This window comes from Dictyostelium discoideum (assembly GCF_000004695.1).
Source record: "Dictyostelium discoideum AX4 chromosome 2 chromosome, whole genome shotgun sequence".
In the NCBI taxonomy this organism is placed as follows: domain Eukaryota; phylum Evosea; class Eumycetozoa; order Dictyosteliales; family Dictyosteliaceae; genus Dictyostelium; species Dictyostelium discoideum.
In genome coordinates, this window is record NC_007088.5 from 427,065 (window position 1) to 451,727 (window position 24,663).

The 24,663-nt window shown below is 23.1% G+C and overlaps 9 protein-coding genes across 9 annotated transcripts; 5 read left to right on the plus strand and 4 right to left on the minus strand.

The window, feature by feature from the left end:
* Positions 1 to 625: 625 nt before the first annotated feature.
* Positions 626 to 2,402, plus strand: DDB_G0271484 (hypothetical protein; the record flags this gene model as incomplete). Its single annotated transcript, XM_640707.1, has 4 exons — positions 626 to 1,294; positions 1,381 to 1,876; positions 1,973 to 2,037; positions 2,148 to 2,402. 4 exons carry the CDS (start codon positions 626 to 628, stop codon positions 2,400 to 2,402), a joined length of 1,485 nt encoding a protein of 494 aa, XP_645799.1.
* Positions 2,403 to 2,971: 569 nt separating this feature from the next.
* DDB_G0271486 (hypothetical protein) lies at positions 2,972 to 3,289 on the plus strand (the record flags this gene model as incomplete). Its single annotated transcript, XM_640708.1, has 1 exon — positions 2,972 to 3,289. One exon carries the CDS (start codon positions 2,972 to 2,974, stop codon positions 3,287 to 3,289), a length of 318 nt encoding a protein of 105 aa, XP_645800.1.
* A 245-nt stretch (positions 3,290 to 3,534) lies between these two features.
* vta1 (hypothetical protein) lies at positions 3,535 to 5,349 on the minus strand (the record flags this gene model as incomplete). The annotated part of the gene is made up of 3 exons (XM_640709.1): positions 3,535 to 4,861; positions 4,950 to 5,068; positions 5,143 to 5,349. The coding sequence occupies 3 exons, from the start codon at positions 5,347 to 5,349 to the stop codon at positions 3,535 to 3,537; spliced, it is 1,653 nt and encodes a 550-aa protein (XP_645801.1).
* Positions 5,350 to 5,724: 375 nt separating this feature from the next.
* On the minus strand, positions 5,725 to 6,975 carry melA (hypothetical protein; the record flags this gene model as incomplete). The annotated part of the gene is made up of 2 exons (XM_640710.1): positions 5,725 to 6,628; positions 6,722 to 6,975. 2 exons carry the CDS (start codon positions 6,973 to 6,975, stop codon positions 5,725 to 5,727), a joined length of 1,158 nt encoding a protein of 385 aa, XP_645802.1.
* Positions 6,976 to 8,932: 1,957 nt separating this feature from the next.
* Positions 8,933 to 11,594, plus strand: clcA (chloride channel protein; the record flags this gene model as incomplete). Its single annotated transcript, XM_628846.1, has 2 exons — positions 8,933 to 9,220; positions 9,291 to 11,594. 2 exons carry the CDS (start codon positions 8,933 to 8,935, stop codon positions 11,592 to 11,594), a joined length of 2,592 nt encoding a protein of 863 aa, XP_628848.1.
* A 1,691-nt stretch (positions 11,595 to 13,285) lies between these two features.
* On the plus strand, positions 13,286 to 14,909 carry lrrA (leucine-rich repeat-containing protein; the record flags this gene model as incomplete). The annotated part of the gene is made up of 2 exons (XM_628847.1): positions 13,286 to 14,386; positions 14,478 to 14,909. 2 exons carry the CDS (start codon positions 13,286 to 13,288, stop codon positions 14,907 to 14,909), a joined length of 1,533 nt encoding a protein of 510 aa, XP_628849.1.
* Positions 14,910 to 15,762: 853 nt separating this feature from the next.
* Positions 15,763 to 18,534, plus strand: DDB_G0271664 (SPX domain-containing protein; the record flags this gene model as incomplete). Its single annotated transcript, XM_002649146.1, has 1 exon — positions 15,763 to 18,534. The coding sequence occupies one exon, from the start codon at positions 15,763 to 15,765 to the stop codon at positions 18,532 to 18,534; it is 2,772 nt and encodes a 923-aa protein (XP_002649192.1).
* Positions 18,535 to 18,741: 207 nt separating this feature from the next.
* DDB_G0271594 (hypothetical protein) lies at positions 18,742 to 21,363 on the minus strand (the record flags this gene model as incomplete). Its single annotated transcript, XM_640449.1, has 2 exons — positions 18,742 to 19,292; positions 19,419 to 21,363. The coding sequence occupies 2 exons, from the start codon at positions 21,361 to 21,363 to the stop codon at positions 18,742 to 18,744; spliced, it is 2,496 nt and encodes an 831-aa protein (XP_645541.1).
* Positions 21,364 to 21,702: 339 nt separating this feature from the next.
* DDB_G0271596 (hypothetical protein) lies at positions 21,703 to 24,329 on the minus strand (the record flags this gene model as incomplete). The annotated part of the gene is made up of 2 exons (XM_640450.1): positions 21,703 to 23,076; positions 23,154 to 24,329. 2 exons carry the CDS (start codon positions 24,327 to 24,329, stop codon positions 21,703 to 21,705), a joined length of 2,550 nt encoding a protein of 849 aa, XP_645542.1.
* Positions 24,330 to 24,663: the final 334 nt, after the last annotated feature.

Consider the following 24,663-nt stretch of genomic DNA (forward strand, 5'->3'; position numbering starts at 1 on the left):
TACAGCCCAAATGGCTTTTAAAAAAAATAATAAAATTATTTATTTAAAAAAAAAAAATAATTCTTTTTTTTTATATTATTTTTTTTTTTTTTTATTCTTTGTAATAAAAACAGATAATTGATAAGATACGCTGAAACTCTTTTTTTTTTATTCTTTTTTATTCTTTGTAATATTCTTTTGTTATATTAAAATCAAAAAACCGAATCTGTTTCGAAATAAACAATACGATATGTATAAAAAAAGTTTTTTTTTTTTTTTTTTCTATTCATTTTTTTATTCTTTTTTTTTTTTTTTTCTATTCATTTTTTTCTAATTATTTTATTCTTTGTAATATTCTTTTTTCCTTTTAAAAAAAAAATATCTAAAAAAAAAAAAAAAAAAAGTAGATTTTACCCAAGACCCACAGATTTCGAAAAACAGTTATTTGAAAAAAAAAAAAAAAAAAAAAAAAAAAAAAAAATTAAACTTTAAAAATAAGAAACGAAAAAAAAAATGACATTTTTGATTTGATATCTTTTTTTTCGTAAAAATAAGAAAAATAAAACAAATCAAAAAAAAAAAAAAAAAAATTTTTATTATCAATTATTTCACAAAAAAAAAAAAAAAAAAAAAAAAAAAAAAAAAAATGAAAAAAGAAAATGGAAACTGTGATACTGAACCTATTCCCTTATCAATAATATTATCTAATGATAATGAAAATACAAACGAAACCATCATAGAAACCAATAATAAAAGTGATACCAGCGGTAATGATAATAATAATAATGATAATAATAATAATAATAATAATAATAATAATAACGAGAATAAAGAAAAAGAGCATCACCATCATAAAGTACCTATTTTTGCCTATGTAATATTAGGATTTGCATTATTAGCAATGTCAAGTAGTGGTGTTGCATTAAAATCAATTGAAGCACCGCCACTTCTTAAAGCAAGTTGGAGACTTCAATCAACATCAATATTATTATTTTTTGGATTAATCTATGAAGTTACAATGATTTATAACTTTCATAAAAAGATTATACAAAAGTTACCAAAATCTTTAATTTTATTATTACCAAATAAAATTTCAATTATTTATAATAATTTTGATAAATTAAAAGAAGAAGAAGAACAAGAACAAGAACAAAATGAAGATGAACAAAATGAAACAAATTACAATAATCAAAAAAAAGAAATTGAAAAAGAAAAAAATAAAGAAGAAATTAAAATTAAATTATTTCAAAGGAAAACTATTTTAATTTTACTTGGTACAGGGATAATCCTTGGATTTCATTTTTCATTTTGGATTGTAAGTGCGATTTTTTAATTTTTCATTTTAGGTCGTAGATGCGATTTTTTAATTTTTTAATTTAATTAATTTATTATAATATAAAGATATCTTTAGATAAAACCACTTTAGCTCACAGTTTATTATTTGTAACTTCATCACCAATTATGATAGTTTTGGTAATGATAATAAGAAGAGCACCAATTTCAAAAGGTGAAATTATAGGTTGCATTTTAGGTTTTATTGGATTAATAATTACATTATTCGATTCTTTATTTTTTAATAATAATAATAATAATAACAATAATGATGATAGTATTGGTAGTGGTAGTGGTAGTAGTAGTATTGGTAGTGGTAAATCTAATCAAAATCCAACAGTATATGGTGACTTTTTAGCATTAATGGGTGCAGTATGTATTGTTTTTTATTTATTTGCAGGTTCATTACTTAGAAAATGGATGCCATTATTTTGTTATGCATTTCCTGTAACTTTTATAGCTTCAATATTCTGTTCAATTGCATCATTAATTTTTGAAGAAACAGATTTATTCATATTTGGTTGGGTTTCAAAATCTTTTATATTATTAACTTGTTATTTAGCTGGTAAGTTTTGATTTTTTATTTTATTTTCTTATCATTTTAAAATTAATTTAATTAACTTTTTTTTTTTTAAAAAAAATACAAATAAATTTAAAATAGTTTTCCCTGGATTTATTGGGCATACGGGAATGAACGCGATTATTAAATATATTGAACCTGTTGTTGTAAGAATTTTATTTTATTTTTAATTTTAGTTTTCTTTTTTTTTTCTTTTTTTTTATTTTTTTTTTTTTATTAATAATAAAACAATTTTTAAAAATTTATAAATCTATAGATTAGTGTTACATTATTATTAGAACCTCCAATTGGATCATTAATGGGATACGTAGTTGGTGTTGAAGGTTTACCAACATTTTTTACATTCATTGGTGGTCCTTTCATTATTGGTGGTTGTTTATTAGTAACAATTTCATCACATCTCAGAAATAAAAAATTACAACAACAACAACAACAACAACAACAACAACAACAACAACAACAACAACAACAACAACAACAACAACAACAACAACAATCACAACAAAACTAAATATTAATAATAATAATAGTATAATGAATATTAATAATAGAATAAAGAACAACACTAATTAATTTTACGATGTTGTCAAATTTCAATCTATTCATATGAAATTTTCTTCCAAAAAAGGTTTTATTCCAAAAAAAAAAAAAAAAAAAAAAAAAAAAAAAAAAAAAAAAAAAAAGTAAGAATTTTAAATAATTGATAAAAAAAAAAAAAAAAAAAAAACCAAATAAAAGTAGTATAAACCATTTCTTTTCTCAAACCTTTTAAAATCCTAAAAGCCTATCTTAATTAGGAAATAGCTATTTCCATATGGAAAGAAAAAAAAAAAATTAAAAAAATTAAAAAAAAAAATTAAAAAAATTAAAAAAAAAAAAATTTCGAAAAAGTTTCTAAAAATGGTAAAAAGAAAAAAAAAAAAAAATTTAGAAATTAATAATAAAATGTATTTTTTTTTTTTTTCCTCTGTAATTATTTTCAAAAACAATAAATAATAAATAATAGATAAAAAAAATATCTAAACAAATTAAAATTTTTCAAATTTCAAATAAAGAAATAAAAATAAACCTAAAGAAAAAATGAGAAGAAGAGGACCAATGAGAAGAGGACCAGTTATAGTTGCACCAAGAAGGGGTGTAGGTTTAGGTACATTAGCAGCTGGTGTTGGTGTTGGTATGTTAGCATCAAGTGCTTCACGTCCCCATTATGCACCTCCACCACCACCACCACCACAACAAGTAATTCATACATATCAACAACTACCTCCACAAGTAATTGTTCAACAACCAGGAGTTCAACCTCAAATGATATTCGATCCAGCAACAGGACAATACTATCAAGTTGCTCAACCACCTATTGTTCAAACTACAACTGTCCAAAATCCTTATGGATATTAAACAAATTTGAACAAAACTAAATAATAATAATAATAATAATAGTAATAAAAAAAAAAAATTAAAAAAATTAAAAATTAAAAATTAAATCAAAATCTGCAAATTAATAAATAAATAAATAATAAATATTTTTAAAAAATTAAAATTTATATATATTTATATTTTTTTTTTTGTTTTAATACTTAAAAAATAAAAGAAAAAAATATATAATTTATTATTATTATCTAAGTTTTTTTTTTTTTTTTTTTTTATGAATCTTCGCCAGTTAAATATTTGAGAGAAAGTTTTGCATTTTTAACAGCAGAAGGAACATCATCGAATTGAAGTGAACTGATTACCCATTTAGAATATTTCTCAGCACTTGCTTTATCGGTATCAGATGGTGTATGATTTAAGTTCATTGACATATTGCCACCTCCACCGCCACCGCTCATTAATTGTTTTTGTTGTTGTTGAATTTGTTTTTGAAGTAGTTGGATTTGTTGTTGTTGTTGTTGAAGTTGTTGTTGTTGAAGTTGAATTTGTTGTTGTTTTTGTTCCACCTCATCTTGTAACATTTGATTTTGATGTTTTTGTTTTTGAATAGTTAAATTTTGTTGAGCAACTTGTTGTTGATATTTAATTAAAGCTTCATTATCATGACTATTGTGATGTTGTTGTGGTGGTGACTGTTTATGTTGTTGTGGTGGTGATTGTTTAAATTCGTATGCTGGTGGTGGTGGTTGATTATATTCATTATTGTGACTATTTGAAGGGAATTTTGGGAATGAAGATGAAGTTGATTTTTGTTGTTGTTTTTCACTATAATCTTCCACTTCTTCTTGCTCTTCTTCTTCATCACTTTCAAATACTTGTCTCTTTTGATTTGTAGAATTTGGAAATGTTGGGAATGATGGTTGTTGACTATTATTATTATTATTATTACTATTGGTTGGTGATGTGAAAGATGGGAAAGAAGGGAATGATGGTTGTTGACTATTATTACTACTACTATTGGTTGGTGAAGGTGTTGATGGAAATTTAGGGAAAGAAGGTGCGCTATCAGAATTGGTTGTTGTTGGTGGTGATGGGAATGATGGAAATGATGGAAATGCTGGTTTATTATTATTACTATTATTATCTGAATTAGTTGGTGATGGGAATGATGGGAATGAAGGGAATGATGGTGTAGTATTATTATTATTATTATTATTATTTGGAATTGAAGGGAAAGATGGGAAAGAAAGTGATGATGACATACCTTCACTAACACTATTAGTTGTAATTATGGTTGATGATGACATATTATTATTATTATTATTATCTTGTTGTAAAGTTGCTTTTGCTAAATTTAATTCCATTTCTAATTGTTTCAATTGTGCATCCTCTTCAGTTTCTCCACTTGCTCCACCTTCTTCATTTTGGTCAATTGATGGTGGTGGTGATGGTGCAACACCGTTTTTAATTGCTGTATTGATATCAACAGATCTCCAACTTGCATACTTTTTCTTTAATTTAACTTCTTCACTAACTTCACCCATATGTTCTAAAACATTAAAAAATAAAAATGCTGAATAAAATGTTGTTGATGTTGCTCTAATAATTTAAATTTAAAAAAAAATATTAATAAATTTACTATTCATTTACTTTTTTTTACTTTTTTTACTTTTTTTTTTCTACATACTTATTTGCTTTACCGGCACGATCTTGAGTATCAGCAAATGAAAATGCTTTCATAGCAAATGCTTCTACATATTTTGCTTCATCTTCTTCATCTAATCTTGATCCTAATTTTGCTTTATCCTATATAAATTTTTTTTTATTAAAATTTATTTAAATTATTTTTTAAAAAAAAAATAAATAAATAAAAAACTTACAGCATCACCTTGATCTAAAATTTTAACAATTGGTATACTAAGGAATGAACCTGATGCACCCATTTTTTGTTTTATATCCATTGCCATTTGTATTGCATGAACTCTACAATAATATGCCATAAGTAAATCATGTTTTTCTAATTGTTGTGATTGTTTTAAGTATGGTATAATTGGTTTTAATGCTGGTGGTAAACTTGCTAAATCCATATTTTTTTTTTTTTTTTGCAAATAAATAAAGTTTGAAAGGGAAAATTAAAGTTATATATATATATAAATATATATAAATATTATATATATAAATATATTAAAATAAAAGAATAAGAAAAAGAAAAAAAAAAATTGAAAAAAAAAAAAAAAAAAATTGATATTTGTAAAAAAAATTTAAATTAAATTTAAAAAAAAAAAATTAAATAAAAAAAAAAAAAAAAATAAAAATTAAAAAAGTGAGTAAAAACAAAACTCATTTTTTTGGGAGATTTAATATTTAGAAATAAAATATTTATTCTTTTTTATTATAATTGTATATATATATATATAAATAGTTTTTGAATAATTTTTTTTTTTTTTTTTTTTTTTTTTTTTTTAATTTGTTGGTGTTAAAGTTAACATAATACAACCATGTGGTGGAATTAAAGAATCACTTTCATAAGATTCAGTAAAAGTTCCAAGATTTGTTTGAGTCCATAAATTTCTAATTGATAATTGTTGAGATGGCTCCATCCAAATATTGCCCCATAATAATTCAATAGTGGCTGGATTAGTATCGGTATTGAATAAAACTACAGCTCTAGCACCATTTGATAAAGGTTTAGCCCAAATTTGTTGTAAACCACCATTATATGATTTAACCAATGATCCTTGTACACCTAATGGATCTTGATTAATTGCAATGACTTCAGAGGCTGTTAAAATTGATAATGTCTCTTGATCAATATCAATCAAGTCACATCCTGCAATGAGTGGGGCATTCAATAAGGACCATAAGGAAAAGTGTGACACGTACTCTGTGTTGGACATACCACCATTGCCAACCATCATCATGTCAGGGTCGTTGAAACCACCGATACCCGAGAAGGAGGTGATTGGTGCTTGTGCCATAAGGTTGGAGAGCATGCTGTCCCAATTGTCTTTAATATCTGGTGTAGTTCTCCAAGAGTTGCCGACACTCATACCAAAAGTCCAAGGATTCTCATAACCCCAATCACAGAGTGAAAAGAACATTGGTCTACCAGTTGCATTTAATGCTTGTGACATAATTTGATAACGTTGTTGTGGATTCTCCAATGTAGCATAACACCAATCTTCCTTAACATAATCAATACCCCATTCTGCGTAAGTTTGTGCGTCATTAGCTTCATATCCATAACTACCAACTCTCTTTTGACATGTTTCAGTACCAGCATCAGTATAAATACCAATCTTTAATCCTAAAGAATGTATATAATCTGCAACATATTTAATACCATTTGGGAAATTAGTTGGATCACTTAAAAAAAAAAAAAAAAAAAAAAATTAGGATATTTTTTTTTTGGGAATTTGGAAATTTTTTTTTTTTTTTTTTTTTTTTTTTTATACTTACGCATAAACAGTACCATTTGGATATCTACCACCAGCCCAACAATCATCAATGTTAACATATGTATAACCAGCGTCAGCCATACCATTTGATACCATTGCTTTGGCAGTGTTCATGATAACGGATTCATTGATATTACATGCATAGAAATTCCAACTACTCCAACCCATTTGTGGTGTTAAAGCTAAACCATTATCCAAAGCATTTACTGTTGCTAATGCAATTGTTGCTAATAAAGTTGCAGCAATTTTCATCATTTTTTTTTTTTATTTTATTTCTTTAAAAAAATTTAGAATGAATAAAAAATAATAAAAAAAAAAAAAAATGAAAAAAAAAAAAAAATAAAAAAAAATTCAATTTTAACTTTTTTTTTATAAAATTGATTGAAAATATCTAAATTTTATTTTTTTATTTTTTTTTTTTTAAATTTCAATTTTATTCACAAGCATGGTATCCCAATCAAAAATACTGGTGGGAAAAATGAAAAAAACCAAAAGATATTACAAACAAATCGGTCAAGCTTGAAGAAAAAAAAAAAAAAAAAAAAAAAATGAAAAAATGAAAAATAAATAAATCACTAAAAAAAATAAAAAAAAAATTTAGTAACAAAAGATATTTTGATAACAATTGTTGGAAACGTCTTAAAGTCGAACTTAATTTTTTTTTATTTTGTTATTTGAAAATGATGATGATGGCATTATTTTTATTTTATTTTTTTTTATTTTTTTTTAATTTTTTTTTTTTGACACTTTTAAAATTTTCAAGACGTCCAAAAAATTATTTTTTTATTTACGAATTTTTTTTTTTTTTCCTCTAAAGTTAATCATTACACTGTTATAATATTTACTTCTTATTTAGACAAAAAAAAAAAAAAAAAAAAAAAAAAAAAAACCAAATAAAAAATGATAATAAAAATAAAAAGATAAAAGTATAAAAAATAAAAAAAGATAATATTATTAATTATAATAATAATAATAACCAGGCGAAAAATAATAAAATTAAAATAAAATAATAGTCAAAATGAAAAAATAGGTTATTTTCAAACAGAATTCCTAAAAAAAAAATAAAAAAAAAAAATAAAATAAAAAAATAAAAATATATTAGGGGAAAATAGTAAACACACAATTTTGGTGAAATTATTATTTTTTTTTTTTTTTTTTTTTTTTTTTTTTAATGGTTTATTAAGCTATAATTCACCTGATTAAGGTGGGCATCACCGCGGCTTTATCACTATTTTGTGTGTGAAAGCATGCTTTGAATATTTCAGCCAACATTCAAAATTTTTTTTTTTAAAAAAAAAAATTTTAAAAAAAAATAAAATAAAAATAAAAATAAAAAAACAATAAATAAAAAAATATATTTGTTTTTTTTTTTTTTTTTTTTTTTTTTTTTTTTTTTTTTTTTTTTTGGTTAATTTTATTTTTATTTTTTTAATTTATTTTTTTTTTTTTTTTTTTTCATTACATTTAATTCTGTTCTATTCCTTTCTCAACAATACTTTTTTGTTCATTTTTCCCAAAAAAAAAGAACAACAACCTTTTTTTTCATATTTTTTTTTATAGTTCGCCGATTTCCCAACCTTGTTTTTTTTTTTATTTTATTTTATTTTTTTTTTTTGTTCATTTTTCCTTTTTCTATTTTTTTCAATATTTGCTCTTGTGTTTAAAAAAAAAAAATAAAATAAAATAAAAACACTCACAAAAAGTATACCACACACACCCACTCAAACAGTATCAATCATTATTATAATTTAAAAAATTAATTTTATTTAAATTAAAATAATAAAAATAATAAAAATAATAATAATAACAAAAACACAAAAAAAAAAAAAAAAAAACAAAAAAATAAAAAATAAAAAAAAAAAAAAATTTATTATAATTGTCAATAATAAATTTGTTACTACTATACTCAGCAACATATATATTAAATGTTAATTTAAGTGTGATTTTTTAATTTTTATTTATTTTATTATTTTAATTTATTTTTTTTTTTTTTATAAAAAAAAAAAATAATTTAATTTTTTTTTTAAGTACAAATTACATTTATAAAAAACACTCTACACTATCAAGTTTTTATTTTTATTTATTTTTAGTAGTTACACCATTATATATATTTTAATATATGTATAAAAAAAAAAAAAAAAAAAAAACAATAATAACAAAATAATAAAATAATAAAATAAACAATATATATTTAAATAATAAATAATCAAAAATGTTTAGGAATAATAATAACGATAATAATAATAATGATAATGGCTTTGATGATGAAAATAAAGGTATTTTCTTAGATAGTAAGATAGAGATTAGTGATGAAACGTCATTAATTCATAAACCTTATCATGATGATTACGACGAAAATGGATTAATCAATAATAATAATAATAGTCATAATAATAATAATGGTGGTAACAATAACAACCATGGTCCATCAAAAGTTACTCATAGAAGAGGTAAACATACATTCACAGAAGCAGATAAATTAAAAATGACAAAATTTGAAGTAAGTAAATAATTATAATAATTATAATTATATTATAAAATTTTAATAATTTATTTATTTATTTATTAAGAGTTTAGATTTTCCAATTATTGATAATCAAATTTATAGAGAATATATAAGAAGGACATCAAAATTAAATCATATGTTAAAAACATTTGGTAAATGGATAATTTGTTTTATGATTGGTGTATTAGTTGGTATAACGGCATATTTGGTTAAACAAAGTGTTGAATTTGTAAATGAATTCAAATTTGATCAATCAGGAAAATATTTAGAAGATGAAAGAAAGTTTATAGCATTTTTAGTTTATTATTCAATCAATATATTATTTGGTGTTAGTGCATCATTGGTTATTATACCAGTGGGTCAAATCGCATCGGGTTCAGGTATACCAGAGGTAAAGGGTTATTTGAATGGTATACGTATTCCTCAATCGATGAATGTGAAAACATTGGTTGGTAAATTGGTGTCATTAATACTCGCCTACTCTAGCGGACTAATATTGGGACCTGAGGGACCGATGATTCACATTGGAAGTATGTTGGGTGGAGCAATTGGCCAAGTTAAATCAAAAACATTGAAATGGTATCCCAAGGTGCTTTGGAAGTACCATAACGACCGTGACAGAAGAGACTTCATATCAACTGGTGCTGCTGCTGGTGTCGCCGCTGCTTTTGGTGCACCCATTGGCGGTGTTTTGTTTGGCTTTGAAGAGGCTTCATCATTTTGGTCACGTCAATTAACTTGGAGAACTTTCTTTGCTTGTTTAATCGCCACATTCACCACCAATATCATTCTACAGGGTTTCGATATGCAACTTCATGACTATGGTGTATTGAAATTTGGTCTCTCCAATAAATATCTTTACAAATATTCAGAGTTAATTCCATTCGCATTGATAGGTGTTGCAGGTGGTTTATTCGGTGCATTATTTGTCAATTTAAATGCACATTTATCTCAATGGAGAAGTAAATTCTTTGCAAATAAAAAGATTTATTTACGTGTTTTAGAGGTTTTCATTTTAATTACAATTACATCAACCATTTTATATTGTTGTGCAGCTTTTACACCATGTCGTTCAAAAACTCAGGCAAATGGTTCACAAACAAATTCTTTAGATACCTCATCCTCCTCAATTTTATCATCATCAGGTGATAATTCAAAAAATTCAACAAAACTTTTTAAATTATTAAATAATGCAAGTGGTGAAGATAAACAAGAAGATAAATTCATTGCATTCTTTTGTGAACAAGGTGAATATAATCAAATGGCAGGTTTATCATTTAATAGTTTAGATGCAGCATTACGTTTATTATTTAGTACAAGTACCGATATTTTCACAATACCAACTTTAGCAGTATTTTCCTTGATTTCATTCATTTTAACTACAATCACTAGTGGTTTAATGTTGGCAAGTGGTTTATTCATTCCAATGATGTTAGTTGGTGCTACCTTTGGTAGATTGGTTGGTCAAGTGATTGCATTATTCGTATCTGTGGATCCATGTATCTATGCTTTGGTTGGTGCTTCAGCTATGATGGCAGGTTTTTCACGTATGACCATTTCCTTGGCAATTATTATGGTGGAATTAACAGAGGGTACACAATATATGCTTCCTGTGATCTTATCAGTTATGATTGCCAAATGGGTTGGTGATTTCTTTAATGAATCCATTTATGAACATTTAATTGAACAGAAATGTTATCCATTCCTTCAATCACAACCTCCAAAATCAATGATCAAATTGGGTGTAGTCGATATTATGAAGACTGAAGTCGTGACATTGCATGAGGTGGAGCGTGTTAGCAAGGTTATTGAAGTATTGAAGTCAGAACAACATTTCCACAATGGCTTCCCAGTTATTGAACGTCCAAGACCACTCGATCCAAATAGGAAGGATGCTTATGGCAATTTAGAATACTATGAAGATGAAACCACCTATAGTGGTTTAATATTACGTAATCAATTGATTTGTTTACTCTATTATAGAATCTTTTGTCATGAACAACCATTACCTCAAAATCCACGTTTACTTGGAGGCAATTCAAATAGACGTTACAATCAACGTCGTTTTGGTCGTCCAACCGAATATGGCTACGCTCCTGCTGATCCAAGAATGACCTATGAACTAATGACTCAATCATTGGCAAGACATTTCCCACCAATCGATAAAATGAACCTTAAAAAAGAAGAGATCGAAACAATGTATATCGATCTTAGACCCTATATGAATCTAAGTACAATCGTTGCAAATGAAACTTATTCCTACTCGGAAACTTATTCAATTTTTAGAACTATTGGTCTTAGACATTTACCTGTTGTAAATAAAAAGAATGAAGTTGTTGGTATTGTAACAAGAAAAGATCTTTTATAAAAATTAAAAAATAAAAAAAAAAAGAAATATAAAAAAATAAAATAAAACAATTAAAAAATAATAATAATAATAAATAATAAAAATAAAAAGATATTTTAGTTAAAAGTAATTTAAAATTGTAAAGTGTTTTTTATTTATTTTAAAAAGGTAAGATTGATTGATCACCTTATTTTTTTTTTTTAAAAAAAAATAAAAAAAAGTTTAAAAACAACATGAGTTACAAAATTGTTAAAAAAAGATGATGAACAAATATGACTCTAACGACTTGTGTGAAACTACCTTGGAAAGTGACATAAAATGCTTTTTCATCCTTTTATTAGTTCAATCATAATTACTATGGGAATTAATGGTATTTTTTTTTTTCTTTTTTAAAAATTAAAATTTGGAATGTTGGTACCGTTTGGCTCACTATTTAAATTGAAAAAAATAGTGATTCTTTTATAGTACTCGGGATCTCGGTATGTTTTGGCGAAAATATCACATCGCGAAATTGCTAGTAACTTATCGATGGCAAAAACAATCCTTGCTTTTTGATCTACCTTTTTAATTTTTTAAAGCATTGTTTTAATATTATCTTTTGAAAACTTAATGTTATGGGTCAAATATTCGTTTTTTTATTTTCGTTTTTTTAAAAAAAACATTTATTTTTATTTTTTTTTTTTTTTTTTTTTTCAATTTTTCAATTTTTTTTAAGTTGTTTAAAAAATAAAATTCCCTTTATGGTCGTCACATTTTATTTTTTATCATTTATAATATTTTATTATAATTTTTATTATTTTTTTCTTTTTTTTTTTTTTTTTTCTTTTTTGATTTCTTTTTTTGAGATATTTTGGGCTCGTCGGAATTTTAAAAATTATAAAAAAAAAAAAGAAAAAAAAAAAAAGAAAAAAAATTCAAAGGTTATAAAAAATTTAAAGTCTGAATTTTAATAATTAAATAATATATATATATATATATATACTCTTTCTTATATTTTCTTTTTTTTTATTTTTTTTTATTAACAATAATAAAGTTAATAAATATATTTTTTTTTTTTTATATTTTTTTTTTTCAATTTCTTGGTTTAAGCATTTTTGGCCAAACTATAAATAAAAAAAAAAATGGGTTTTTTATTAGTTTCCAAGAAAACAAAGTCGCTTTTCAAAAAAATAATTTAAGCATCAAAGTCGCTGATCAGGTTTTTTTTTTTTTTTTATTTTCTTTGATTAATCCCCACAGACCGGTATTTTATCAAATTTGCAACCAGAAGTTCAAAATATACAAAAAAAAAAAATTCCCATGGCTTTTTTTACTGTTTTTTTTTAAAAAATTTAATTTTTTTTTAATTTTTTTTATTTTTTTTTTGAATTTTTTAATTTTTTTTATTTTTATTTTTTTTATTTTTAATCATTTTAATGTGTTACTATTTGTGTGTGTAAAAAAAAAAAAAAATAAATAAATAATATTTAAAAAAATAAAAAATAAACAGTTTTTTTTTTTTCACACATCAAAATTATTATTATAAAAACAAATTTTTTTTTTTTTTTATTCATTTCATTTATTCCATCATCAACAACATCATCATCGTCATCATAAATAAAAAAAAAAAAAACCAACAATAACAACAACAAAAACAACAACAATAACAACAAAAACAACTTGTATTATTAATATTATTTATTTATTTTATAAATTTTAAAAAATTTTCAAAAATGGGAGGAAATTTATCATCAGAATTAAAATCAACAAAATATAGAAAGAGAGAGATTGTTGATTTAAGAAAGATGAATATTGATAAATTACCACCAACCATTGGAGCATTACAATGTAAAGAGTTATTATTATCAGAGAATGATTTAATAACGATACCAGAGGAGATTGGAAAACTTAGTAAGGTAGAGATCATTGATTTCGCCAAGAATCGTATCAATTATATTCCACCAGAGATTGGATCATTGGCAACATTGAAGCAATTGTTCTTGTCAAATAACAAGTTATTCTACACACCGATCACACCAAACATTGGAGCATTAAAGAATTTGACACGTTTAGATTTATCATCGAATCAATTGGATGACCTACCAGTGGAGATATCAAATTGCGAAGCGTTAGAGTATTTGGATATCTCTGACAACCAATTGCAATCATTCCCATTGGAATTTGGAAAGTTATACAACCTTCAAGTATTCAATTGCTCAAAGAACTCGTTGAAATCGTTGCCTTCAGAGATCAGCGGTTGGGTGAAGTTGGAGGAATTGAACGTGTCCAACAATCAATTGGCATTCTTGCCAAATCAGATCTGTTTGTTGGGTTTGCTCTCGACTTTGAATGTCGGCTTCAACAAGTTGCAGCAATTACCTGAAGAACTCTCCTCAATGGTGAGCTTGACCAATTTGGACCTCAAAGTGAATCCACCACTTCAATACGTACCACAACTCTCCAACCTTCGTCAATTGAAAATCCTCTCAATTAGAAACCTTCAAATCACTCATTTACCATTGGGTCTTGGTTTACTCTCAGAGTTGATTGAATTGGATATTAGAGATAACCCACAACTCAAAGAGATCCCATACGATATCGCCACCCTTATCAATCTTCAAAAATTGGATCTCTTTGGTAACAACATGAGAATCGTTCCAAGAGAAGTTGGTAATCTCATCAATCTTCAAACTTTAGATCTTCGTCAAAACAAACTTACCATTGATAATATTCCATCAGAAATTGGTAAACTTGTAAACTTAAAGAAATTATTATTATCAAATAATTTATTAATTGCATTACCACCAGAAATTGCATCAATGAAAGCATTAAAAGTAAATATAAATATATATATATATATATACAAATATTATAATTATTAAATTTAAACTAACTTTTTTTTTTTTTTTTTTTTTTTTATTATAGGAATTTGAAGCATCAAATAATCAACTTCAAGCAATTCCAACAGAAATTGGTGAATTATCAGGTTTAACTAAAATTAATTTATCAGGTAATAAATTAACAAGTATTCCAGCATCATTTGGTAATTTATCAGAATTACAAATTTGTGATTTAAAGAGTAATGAAATTGCAGAATTACCAACTACATTGGATGGTCTTAAATCTTGTACTAAAATTGATCTTTCACATAATATGTTAACTGAATTACCATGGGAGTTTGGTGATTTAATTGGTCTTACCATTCTTGATGTTGGTCATAATCCATTAACAATTCCACCAAATCCAATCGTTATGAAAGGTACTGAATCTATCATTCAATGGTTAAAGAAGAATGAAAAAGAAGGTCGTAAAGGTAAAGTTAGTGGTTTAGGTATTCAACAAGATAATGAAAAATAAATTTAAATTTTAAATTTTAAATCCTAAATCTTAAATCTTAAAAAAAAAAATAAAAATAAAAAAAAAAAAAAAAATAAAAAAAAAAAAAAAAAATAAATAAAAACAAACAATTAACAAATAATAATAATAACAACAATAAAAAAAAAAAAAAAAAAAAAAAAAATTAAAAAAAAAACAAAAAACAATGTTTTTTATTTATATTAATCATGTTTTTTTTTTATTTATAAATTTGTAAAAAAGTAAAAAAAAAAATAATTATGAAATTTCGTGCCATTGTTCGATTTTTTTTTTTTATTTTCAAATAATTTTTATTTGATTTTTTTTTTTTTTGATGGAAATTTTTGGCACCCCGAAAAGTTTTTTAGCACCTGGGTATTGTGACAAGTTAAAATTTCGAAAAATTAAAAAAAAAAAATAACAAAAAAAAAAAAAAATAACAAAAAAAAAAAAAAAAAAAAAAATCACATTAAAAAAAAAAAAACAACAACACACACACAAGAGACTACTATTCTCTTTCATTCAAATATATTTACAAATAATTCGATAAATTTTTTTTATTTTTTTTTTAATATTATATATGTTTATATATATTAGTACACACAATATTTATTTATGAATACATGCATAATAGTTAAAAAAGATTATTTATAATAATAATATAATAATATAATAATAGTATAATAATAGTAATAATAATAATAATAATAATAATAATAATAATAATAGAAACTATAGTATTAGTTTAAATAGGATATTAGAGAGGAATTAATCCTTAAAAAAAAAAAAAAAAAAAAAAAAAACAAAAAAAAAAAAAAAAAAAAAATAATAAAAGTAATCATTCACTTTACAAAAAATGAAATTTGGAAAAAAATTAAGGTTTGAATGTGTATCAGAATGGCATAATAAATATATTTCATATGGTAAATTGAAAAAATACCTAAGATACCTTTACAGATCAGATTTAAAACAAATTGGTGAAGCAGAAGAAGCTCATTTATTAATAAATGGTTTTCCTTCACTTAGTGATAGTCAAGAACAATTTAAACAATTATCAAATTCCTCTTCACCAATCTTTAATGATGGTTCATGTTTAGAAAATTCTTTAGATTCTAGTATTGGTTCAAATATTATACAAGAGCAATCACAACATCAACAACAAGCACAACAACAACCACCACAACAAGCACAACAACAACCACCACAACAAGCACAGCAACAAGCACAGCAACAAGCACCACAAGCACAACAACAAGCACAACAACAAGCACAACAACCAGAACAACAACAACAACAAGATTTAAAAGAATCATTTAATGATATAACAGGATATAGTATTGATCAATATGAAGATACATCAAATCTTGATGAAAAGACACCATTAATTTCAATATTAGATCAAAGTAGACCAACAACAACAACTACAACAACAACTACAACAATGAATACATCAGCAGGATCAGGTATATTTAAAAATAAAAAACCAAAACAAATACCAACAATATCAATACCAGTATTTTCACAATCAGAAAGAGAAAGATTATTTTTAAGTAAAATTGATGAAGAATTAAGAAAGATTAATGAGTTTTTTAGTAATAAAGAAAAGGATATAATATTACATTATAATAAATTGACAGAACATTGTTCGTTGATATTAAAAGATCGTAATCCAAGTCCAAAGGTATTGAAAAACATTCAAAAAGCATTTGGTGAACTTTATAAGGGTTTGACAATGTTGGAGAATTATGTCAATTTAAATTACCAAGGCTTTGAAAAGATTTTAAAGAAATACGATCGTTTAGCACCAATGAATTCATCGATTAAGTTAGACCAAATGGAGCGTATAAAATTGGAGAAATTCCATTCCTCAAAATCATGGAGAAATATGAAAGAGGATGTAGAGTTATTGTATTGTAAGATATTTAAATTGGATAAGATATCGATTGCCAAGAAAAAGTTAGCACCATTTTCAGAGTCGCAATCGGCCGATTACCACATGCTAAAACTTGGCTTTGCCATTGGTTTGTCAATAGGAATACTCGCGTTTGTAATCATATTGTTCACTAATAAATCATTGAACCAACATCCAGATTGGACGAGATTCGTCAGTACGATACCGATTTTCAGGGCTGTTGGCATACCGATTTTGGCTGTTTGGCTATGGGGTGTAAACGTATACATATGGGATAACGCTAGGGTGAATTACATTCTCATATTTGGGTTGGATCCTAGGACTTCGATTGATCATCGTAGAATTTGGAAGACTGCAAGTTTTTTAACGGCGATTTGGTTGACGATGTTCTTGTTGTTTTGTGGTACAGTCACGGGTAATTTTGCATTGGGTGATGTACCCGCTCAGGTTTATCCATTGGTATTGGTGATTTTCTTTTTGTCAGTGGTTTTCTTTCCTTTTCGTTTCTTTCATAGAAAATCAAGAACACTTTTATTCATCACACTTGGTAATGTCATCATTACGCCCTTTGGTAGTACGAAATTTAGAGCTTTGTTTTTAGGTGATCTATTAACTTCAATGGTTAAAACTATATTTGATTTCGAATATACCGCTTGTTATTTCTTTACAGGTGATTGGATGATTAATGATAGTACACGATGCAATCAAGTCAATTCAATTGCTTTGCCAATTCTATCGGGGTTGCCATTACTTTGGCGTTTTATGCAATGCATTCTACGTTATCGTGAGACCAATAATAAGATTCATTTAGGTAATTCAACAAAGTATGCAGTTGGTTTTTCAGTGGTTTTATTCAGTGCTTTGAATGGCAATTATCAAGCGTATGAACCCTGGAGTGCCTCAAGAATATTATGGTGTGTTTGTTTCGTACTCTCTACACTCTATATGTATTGTTGGGATGTTGTGGTGGATTGGGGTTTCATGTGGCTAGGAAAACCAAGACCTTTGTTAAGACATCAACTTATGTATAAACGTCATATGTGGAGTTATTACTATGTACTCTTTAGTAATTTAATACTTAGATTCGCATGGACTTTAACTATCACTAGAATACCATTCGAATTACCAATCAACAGTGAACTTTTTAATACAATCACTGCCTCTATAGAATTGGTTCGTCGTTTCACTTGGAGTATATTTAGGGTTGAAAATGAACATATATGTAATTCAATTCAATATCATGCTTTTGATTTTAGTGAAGCACCTTGGAAAAATGAAGTACCAAAAGTTGAATCACCAAAATCATTATTACCATTATCTTCATCTTATCCATATCGTCAAGATAATTTTAATAATAATAATAATAATAATAATAATAATAATAATAATAATAATAATAATAATAATAATAATAATAATAATAATAATAATAATAATAATAATAATAATAATAATAATAATAATAATAATAATAACAATAATACCAATAATAATATTAATAATATTAATAATATTAATAATAATAATAATAATAGTCCATCAGGTTCAAATAGTTCAATTAATAATAGTTTCCATTTAGGTAGTAGTAGTTATTCTTATGATAATCAATATTCAATTTGGAAGAAATCTTCAAAACAATATTATTCAACTAGTTTAATTGATTCAATTAAAAAGAAATTCTTTAATAATAATAATAGTAATAATAATAAAAAATAAAGAAATAATAAAAAATATTTATTATTATTATTTTTATTATTAAATTAATTAAAATTATTATTTCCTTTTTATTTTTATTTATTTTATTTATTTAAGTGGAAAAAAGAAATTAATAAATTTTATTATTATAAATTGGGCAATTTCTTTTTTTTTTTAATGCAGTTTCAATTTAAAAATTTATTGAATTAATTAAAAAATTGTATAATTTTATTTGAATAAATGGTTAAAATCTTCATGAATTGTATAAAATAAATTACTACTATATTCTAATTCTGATAGTATTGATTGATAACCTAAATTTTGAAAAAAGAATTCAAATAATTGATGATTGTCTTTTTCTATAGCTTTGGCAACATATCTTTGAAAAGATTCATCTGTTTCTAAGAAACTTTCTTCTGGTAATTTACTATTTTTTGGGAAAAGGATATTATCATAATTTTCTAATAAGAATTTAAAAATAATTATATTTCCATCAACTGAAGCTTTAAAAAAACAAAGTGAAAGTAGACGTTTTTTTTCTTCATTAAATGTTTTTGGTAGTGATTGTTGTGATTTTGTTTCAAAATTATTGAATGTATCTATTAATTTCCCTAATAATTTGTAATCACTATTTTTACCAATAATTTCAAAAATAATATCTAATTGGAAATATGATTCATTAATTAAATGATTTTCAAATTCTATTAAAAATTGATCAATTTGATTTGATAAATAAAGTGCTGATATTAATGATAATCGTGAGGGTATGGGAACTTTATCTTTACATGTTGAGAAAATACATCAGCCAGAATCAATATCAGCTGCTTTACGATTTGTAAATAACCAATATAAAAATTGTTTATTAATGTATGAAGCTTTTAAAATGAATAAATCATTTTCCGTACTATTAAAAAGATGAATTTCAGTTTGAACCATTATTGAAAGTGGATTATATTGTTCTGTTGTATGTTCAATAATTAATTTTATACATTCTAATTGATAGTCTAAATTAATTTTTGAATTTACTTTTAAAACTAAAGATTCTAATAAGAGTTTTTCATCTAAATAGTTTGAGATATTAAAATTTTTACGAGTTTCTTTTAATTTTTTAATCAAGTATGCATATGATATTAAACCATACCCTTTTGGTATTGAGGGGGTGGTTATTGAAAAACCAGAGTTTATAATTGTTGGTAAAATTAAATCATTTTCAATATTATATTTATCATTTAATTGAATTTTTATTAATTGATTGAAAGTTTCAATTAAATCAGTTCTGTCCATTTTCACCCAAGTTGTTAAATTATTTTTAAATTTTGGATGTAAAATGATTTCGTTGAAATTTGTAAAACAAAATTCTAACATTTCATTTGATCTAATATATCTTTTAATATCAAAATCAAAATTTTCTTTATTATTTAATTCTTTTGAAATTAGTTTTAAATAATTATCTTTAAAGAAATTTGAATTTGAATTTGAATTTGAATTTGAATTTGAATTTGAATCAATAGATGTATTGAAAGATGAATTTGTTGAAAGTGAAATTAAAAAATCAATTAATTCTATATCATCATATTCAATTAATAAAAATACTAACACTATTGGATTTAAAAGATTTTTTAAAATTAATTTTGAAATAAATGATATATATCTTGATTTTGAAACATCTGAAGATTTCATAAATCTAAATAAAATTTGAGGATATAGTTTAGTTTCAAATATTGGCAATGTGCCAAAATCATTTATAGTCTTTTCTAATAATCTTGAATTGCAATATTCTAGTGAAGGTATAGATGGTTGATTTTGATATGCTGTTAGAATATTTTCATAAATTTTATTTGCATGAGAATTAATTTCTTCATTACTATCTCCTTCATCATCAAATTTTAAAAATCTAAATGGATTATAATCAATATCAAACCCTACTGAATCATAATAAAATTTAATTAATTTTTTTAAATTAAAATCATCATATTCTAAATTAATTATATTTGATTTTAAATCTTTTTCTGAATATTTATTTTTAATTTCATTAATTTCTTCAATTGTTAAAATTGGTGGTGATGATGATGATTTTATATTTTTTAAAAAAGGAATGTTGATAATAATTATACACAAACCAATTAAAATTTCCAAATCTATATTTAAAACATCTTTTGGGAATATTGAATCCTTAAAAAATAATAAATCTCTACTTTCTATTAGTGTTATTAACCTTGGAATCTTTGATAACATTTTTATAATTGTGGATTTATGAATTTTTTTATTTGATAATAAAATTTTCCACTCCATTGAGCATGGAAAATTATTATTTTCATCATTTTCATTAAGATATGTCAATATGTCAATTGAGTTATATTTTAATGCTTCATTAAAATAAAATTGATAATTATTGTTAACCAAAATACAATTATTATAATTAATATTATTATTATTATTATTATTAATATTAATATTATTAGTTTCATTAAAGGTACTTTTTTCATTGACTAAAACTAAGAAACCAACTAAACAATCATTTTCTATTGAACATTCTAATAATTTATTAAAATCAACCATTGAGTAGTGTGGAATTAAATTTTTATAAATTTTAATGTTTTCTTCATTTATATTTTTAATTTTTTTAAAAACACAATCAAAATTATTGTAATTCTTAAAATTTAAAAATTCACCACAATTCAACTTTTCAATTAGTAATGATAGATTATTTGAATTAATAATTTGTGATATATCATTGAATACTTCATATTTAATTGTTCTAAATCTAATGTTTGTATATGAAATAATGGTGTAAAATAAAAATTTATTTTTTATTACTTTCCAAAATAAAATTTCTGTATTATCAGACATTTTTAAAATATAGAAAATTAAAATAATAAAAAAAAATAAAGAGATGTTTGTTATTTTTTTTTTTTTTTTTTTTTTTTTTTGATTTTAAAAAATTGTTAAAAAAAATGGGTCATTCAGCGAAATCTGAAAAAATATCTTATTTTTTTTTTTTTTTTTTTTCGATGAATGGGTGCACTACAATTAATTTAAATATTTATTTTAAACACCATGTTTTTGAAAATTAATAAAAATAATTATTTGCTTTATTTTTTATTTATTTAAGTGAAAAAAAAGAAATTTTATTAAATTATAATAATATAAATCAATTTATTTTTTCTTTTTTTTTTTTATTTTTTTATTTTATTTGAATAAATGGTTAAAACCATTTTGAATTGTATGAAATAGATTACTACTTTTTTCTAATTCTGATATTATTGATTGATAACCTAAATTTTGAAAAAAGAATTCAAATAATTGGTGATTTTTTTTTTCAATAGCTTTGGCAACATATCTTTTAAAAGATTCATCTCTTACTAAGAAATAATCTTTTGGTAATTTACTATTTTTTGGGAAAAGGATATTATCATAATTTTCTAATAAGAGTTTAAAAATATTTATATTTCCACCAATTGAGGCATTAAAAAAACAAAGTGAAAGTAGACGTTTTTTTTCTTCATTAAATGTTTTTGGTAGTGATTGTTGTGATTTTGTTTCAAAATTATTGAATGTATCTATTAATTTCCCTAATAATTTGTAATCACTATTTTTACCAATAATTTCAAAAATAATATCTAATTGGAAATATGATTCATTAATTAAATGATTTTCAAATTCTATTAAAAATTGATCAATTTGATTTGATAAATAAAGTGCTGATATTAATGATAATCGTGAGGGTATGGGAAATTTATCTTTACATGTTGAGAAAATACATCTACCAGAATCAATATCAACTGATTTACGATTTGTAAATAACCAATATAAAAATTGTTTATTAATGTATGAAGCTTTTAAAATGAAGAAATCATTTTGAATACTACTAAAGAATTCAATTTCAGTTTGAGCCATTATTGAAAGTGGATTATATTGTTCTGTTGTATTTTCAATAATTAATTTTATACATTCGAATTGATAGTCTAAATTAATTTTTGAAAAGCCTTTTGAATTTACTTTTAAAAGTAAAGATTCTAATAAGAGTTTTTCATCTAAATAGTTTGAGATATTAAAATTTTTACGAGTTTCTTTTAATTTTTTAATCAAGTATGCATATGATATTAAACCATACCCTTTTGGTACTGAAAGAGTATTATTTGAAAAACGAATGTTTATAAAAGTTGGTAAGATTAAATCATTTTCAATATTATATTTATCATTTAATTTATTTTTTATTAATTGATTGAAAGTTTCAATTAAATCAGTTCCATCCAATTTCACCCAAGTTGTTATATCAGTTTTAAAATTTGGATGTAAAATGATTTCATTGAAATTTGTAAAACAAAATTCTAACATTTCATTTGATCTAATATATCTTTTAATATCAAAATCAAAATTTTCTTTATTATTTAATTCTTTTGAAATTAGTTTTAAATAATTATCTTTAAAGAAATTTGAATTTGAATTTGAATTTGAATTTGAATTTGAATTTGAATCAATAGATGTATTGAAAGATGAATTTGTTGAAAGTGAAATTAAAAAATCAATTAATTCTATATCATCATATTCAATTAATAAAAAATAATAACACTTATTGGATTTAAAAGATTTTTTAAAATTAATTTTGAAATAAATGATTTATATCTTGATTTTGAAACATCTGAAGATTTCATAAATCTAAATAAAATTTGAGGATATAGTTTAGTTTCAAATATTGGCAATGTACCAATACCATTTATAGTCTTTTCTAATAATCTTGAATTGCAATATTCTAGTGAAGGTATAGATGGTTGATTTCGATAATATGATTCTAAAATTTTTTCATGAATTTGATTTGATTGAGAATTAATTTCTTCATTACTATCTTCATCATCATCATCATCAAATTTTAAAAATCTTAATGGATTATAATCAATATCAAACCCTACTGAATCATAATAAAATTTAATTAATTTTTTTAAATTAAAATCATCATATTCTAAATTAATTATATTTGATTTTAAATCTTTTTCTGAATATTTATTTTTAATTTCATTAATTTCTTCAATTGTTAAAATTGGTGGTGATGATGATGATGATTTTTTATTTTTTAAAAAAGGAAGGTTGATAATAATTATACACAAACCAATTAAAATTTCCAAATCTGTATTTAAAACATCTTTTGGGAATATTGAATCCTTAAAAAATAAAAAATCTCTTATTTTTATTAGTGATATTAACCTTGGAATCTTTGATAACATTTTTATAATTAAGGATTTTTGAATTTTATTTGTCAATTTTTTCCACTCCATTGAGCATGGAAAATTATTATTTTCATCATTTTCATTAAGATATGTCAATATGTCAATTGAGTTATTTTTTAATGCTTCATTAAAATAAAATTGATAATTATTGTTAACCAAAATACAATTATTATAATTATTATTATTATTATTAATATTATTAGTTTCATTAAAGGTACTATTTTCATTGATTAAAACTAGGAAACCAACTAAACAATCATTTTCTATTGAACATTCTAATAATTTATTAAAATCAACCATTGAGTAGTGTGGAATTAAATTTTTATAAATTTTAATGTTTTCTTCATTTATATTTTTAATTTTTTTAAAAACACAATCAAAATTATTGTAATTCTTAAAATTTAAAAATTCACAACGATTCAACTTTTCAATTAGTAAGGATTGATTATTTGAATTAATAATTTGGGATACATCATTGAAATCTTCATATTTAATTGTTCTAAATCTAATGTTTGAATATGAAATTATAATTTTAAATAAATATTTATTTTTTATTACTTTCCAAAATAAAATTTCTGTATTATCAGACATTTTTAAAATACAGAAATTAAAAAAATATAAAAGAAAAAAAAAAAAAAGATGTTCTTTTTTTTTTTTTTTTTTTGGCAAAACAACCTCCCCTCTTTTTTTTTTTTTTTTTTTTTTGAAATTTTTTTTTTTTTTTGAAATTTTTTTTTTTTTTTTTTTTTTTTTCATCACAATTATTATTTCTTATTTCATTGTTATTATTTTTTGAAAATGTATAATTTAATTAATTTTTTTTAATACCACATAAACACAACAAGAAACACCACATCCAAATAATTGATTTTCAAATTTTATTTTTTTTCCTTGAAAATTTATATTAAATAAATATTTACACCAA